The sequence below is a fragment of the Poecilia formosa genome, unplaced genomic scaffold (assembly GCF_000485575.1).
Source record: "Poecilia formosa unplaced genomic scaffold, Poecilia_formosa-5.1.2 Scaffold1103, whole genome shotgun sequence".
In the NCBI taxonomy this organism is placed as follows: Eukaryota; Metazoa; Chordata; class Actinopteri; order Cyprinodontiformes; family Poeciliidae; genus Poecilia; species Poecilia formosa.
Window position 1 is genome coordinate 9406 of NW_006801042.1, and position 3975 is coordinate 13380.

At 41.2% G+C, this 3975-nt stretch overlaps 1 protein-coding gene across 1 annotated transcript in view; it reads left to right on the top strand.

Moving 5' to 3' along the window:
- Positions 1-3975, top strand: part of LOC103132520 (interferon regulatory factor 6-like) — a 16716-nt gene that overhangs the window by 9044 nt on the left and 3697 nt on the right. The window contains exon 7 of the mRNA XM_016667436.1: positions 1692-1730. Within this exon, the coding sequence (XP_016522922.1) occupies positions 1692-1730 (39 nt within the window). The remainder of the gene's footprint in view (positions 1-1691; positions 1731-3975) is intronic.

Here is a 3975-nt window from a genome sequence, read left to right on the forward strand (position 1 = left end):
TTTGCTTAAGAGATCCCGACTTTTCTCGAGACGCCGAGAAACTTTATCCGTATCAGGATCGGTACATAACGATATAATCACAGTGATGGAGGACACTCTATAGATGTATAGATTTTTATTTCGAGCTTGAGCATAAAGGCATCAAATCAGTCCTTGACATCAGACATGGTTTTTGTATAAGTGAGGCATCTGAAGAGGGTTTTCAGTGCGCGGGGACTCATTCGGTGCAAGTCCTATTCCGACTTAGTTTTGGTTGAATTTATTCATAACCAGCTGCAGAACCCTGGACAGCTACACGGTTACCGATGGATGTACGCTAAATGCAGAGAGCATGAACTTCGTGTGAAAAAATATGTGCGCTTGGTGTAAAAGGATCCCCAAGCGTGGCAGACGGAGAAATTACTTTTGTCTCTTTGCATTATATCTTCCATAGGGCCGCAGTAAATGGTGCTAGTCGTCCATTTCGCGGGATCTCGAGAAAATAAGTCGGGATTTCTTTTTTTTTTTCTCCTTGACCCCTTTGGGGCTCCGTAAAAAAACGGCAACAATCATATCCTGCGTCTATTTTTTTGCGTTTTGTACATTGTGAAATATTTTCTGTAAATGAACTTGAGCTGTATTTTTCTGAAAGTTGTGATAAATAAAACGGTGACTTAAATTAAATGTGTCTCTAACAATCAATTGTCAGCATCTGTCGCTACCAAATATTGAAGTATATTTAAAAAAACATTTGTTTTATAAGATTTGATTTTGATAGTACCTGAGCCCAGAATATAGCCTGGTTAAAGTGATCAGACAGGATCATTTTCATGTCTGATCATGCAGATTTTTTTATTCAGCTTAGATCATTTAAAATGTCATATTTATTACAAGTCTTTAATTCAGTTGAAACACAACTTTTCCAACCCTTGCGTTTATTTTGTTGCACGTCTTCTGCTTTTTGCACTTATTGTGATCAATGCAACACCAATCGGTAAATATTCAGAACAATAATGAGACGTTCTGGAACATATAAAAAAGTAATTGATCTTGTTTCTGTGACTGCTTCGTCCAGGCGTGGGCTGTGGAGACCGGGAAGTTTCAGGAGGGAGTTGATGAACCTGATCCCCCCAAGTGGAAAGCCCAGCTTCGGTGCGCCCTGAACAAAAGCCGGGAATTCAAACTGGTCTATGACGGCACCAAGGAAGTCCCCATGAATCCCTTTAAGGTGTACGATGTCTGCGACATCCCACAACCTTACAGTGACCAAAGTACAAAGTTCTTCAGATGTTTTAGGGATTTTCATTGTTTTTCCATCTTTCAACATTTTTGTTTTCTTGATAGCAGCTCCTTCAGATGCAGGATCACATACTCCCTACGATGAGGATTTTGGAGAGGATCCCGACACACCAGATTCTCTTCCTCCATATCCATCCAATGGTGATTGTTTACACCCTTATATTGTTGCAAATACGAGGAGGAATTGATGGAAAACAAACTCATCTTTCCTCTTTTAGGCACCAGTCCTTCTCCACTCATGTGGTCTGCGATGGGTTCTCGTTCTTCCATCCAGCCTCCCAGCTGTCCACCTTCGAATGAGGTCTGGCCCATAGAGGAGCCCACAGATGTAAAGATGCCTCCCACAAACATGGATGAGCTGCCCCCCGCCCCTCTGCCCGAACCCATCCTGCAGCCGGCTCCTATTTCCGAAGTCTTTGTCTCTCCAGAAATGTGGATCAGCTCCCTCCCAAGTTAGTGTGAACAACTTTATCCCCTTGCAGAAATCAACTTTGTCACACAAAAACTAGTTGACATTTGTTTTGAAAGTTTAGCTGCAGAATTCAATTTAAAAAAAAATCTAAATTTAGCAAAATAAGGTTTTAAAAACTGGAAAGGGCATGAAATGTTGATGCCTTTCTGGATCAGGTTCTCTAAAACGGATGGAAGTGATTTTACTATCCATCTTTTCTTAAAACATCAACAAACAGGTTAACTTTGCCAGATCATCTCTTTGTCTGCCTGCAAGATTTTCTGTTTTTTTTTTACCATCATGTTTATGGTAAATTACTAAATCGCACTTTAATAAATCATTTGCATATATTAAAAACCACATTGATCAGACAGTCATTAATAGACTTGCTAAAGACCCAGTTTCCAGACCTTTTGAGAAATAATCTGAACATGGAGATTTACATCTGTTTTTACAGTCCCTCATTTTACCGTCTCCAGTTTTTGTATTTTGAAAACATGAACTGCAGCCTCGGGGTACACAGTTGCATGTTGCCATGCAGAAGTGACTAAGCTTGTAAAAACCTGTTAAAGTGTTTTGTCATTCAAAACACTTCTCCTTTGAGGAGCAAGGTTTGCCATCTCGATCTCCACTAGGATCCCTTTCATGAATGCAGACCGCATGCAAGGTGGAGATAAGAACTCCTGCAAGCCCACTTACAAAAAAATAACTTTGTTGCACTTTTTGTTTTTCAGGTCATGAAATGGGAGTTAAAAACAAATGGTGGTTTCAAGCCAGAATTATCCTGATCTCTAGGATCGTTTGGGGAAAATATACGACAGACAAACTGAAGAGACAAAAGTATTTCTGGAAGTTGTGCATCATATCTGGGGTAAAATCACCCCAGAAAAGTGACGATTTGATTTGGAGCTACTTTGTCTTAGGATCTGGGTGACTGGTCATATTTGATGGAAGCATAAGTTATGTATCAGTTCATCATGCAAACTGTTTTAGTCCAACACTCCTAAGAACAGATGTAAATGACATTGTTGTGCTGAATGCAGGGAGTCAGGAAGAACAAGACTTGGAGACAGACGCCCAGTTTAAAGGTGTTAAACTGCAAAGTCAAATTTCTTTTAAGTCGTGTTTGATGGATGCAGCATTTTATACCTGAAGTAACTTGTGCCATTTCTGTGCATTAGAGCAGTGGCACCTTTTTATTAGCGCAGACTGGTCACGACTTTTAAATTTTGCTGCGACCTGAGTGGGAACCGTCGGATAAGGCTTGTTGGTGTTCCCGCTAAATCCTGAATATGCCCAATTTGGGTTGTCTTGGCCTTTTTATCGCAGCCTCTGTGGTTTTCCCTGACTGGGAACAAGAATACAACCTGTTGAATGTGACAGGTAGCCAATCAGCGCGGTGATGTAAGAACAGAGGGGAATCCCAAACAGCTGACGTATCGCGCAACTGAGTCTGGTGGCTATTAGAGATGATGTGGAAATGTTTATATGTAAAGGTAATTATTAAATATTTTTGTTCAGTTAAATGTTAACTATGAAAAAAACGGTCACCTCCAAATGGTGCAGCAAATGGAGCTGCTGCTCCTGTCTTATCTCAATGTGTCCATAAACTACTATTGCTTCTACATCATCCATGTTTGGTCACTCTAAATTCCTGTATGCCAAGTTATCAGCTCCCCTGCCAGCATGCCCAGGTGGGCCCCATATGGGGAAAAGGAGGGCTGACATGGGTTTGCCCATTTAGGGCCCACATAGGCTGTGGCCCTACATGGACAAACCCATATGGGACCCATATGTCAGCCCTCTTTTCCCCCATATGGGGCAACAACTCTTAAATCTTTGTCTAAACCAGACTTGAGACTCACAAGCTCTACTCGTCTCCTCTCGACCACTGCCCAAACGCTCTGACTCTGGTTGCTATGGTAACATTTACATATCCCTTCAAAATAAGATACAGATGTGCCACAAAACAAACATTTTATTTTCGTTAATTTTAACTCTCAATAATGACTAATGGGAGCCCTGAGCTTGTTTCTCTGCAACAAGTCGGTCCCATCTGGGAGTGATGGGACAACACCAGAAGTGTTGCTTAGATCCACAGCCTGCTTGGTCTCTACATGGCAAAGCAGTTTGAAGCTTCATTGCCTCATTAGCAGCCGGTCGCTGCATCTTACACAGAGCGGCTTAATGTTTGATAGGGATATTTTAGTAATCGAGTAATCTATCGATTATTCTTACGATTAATC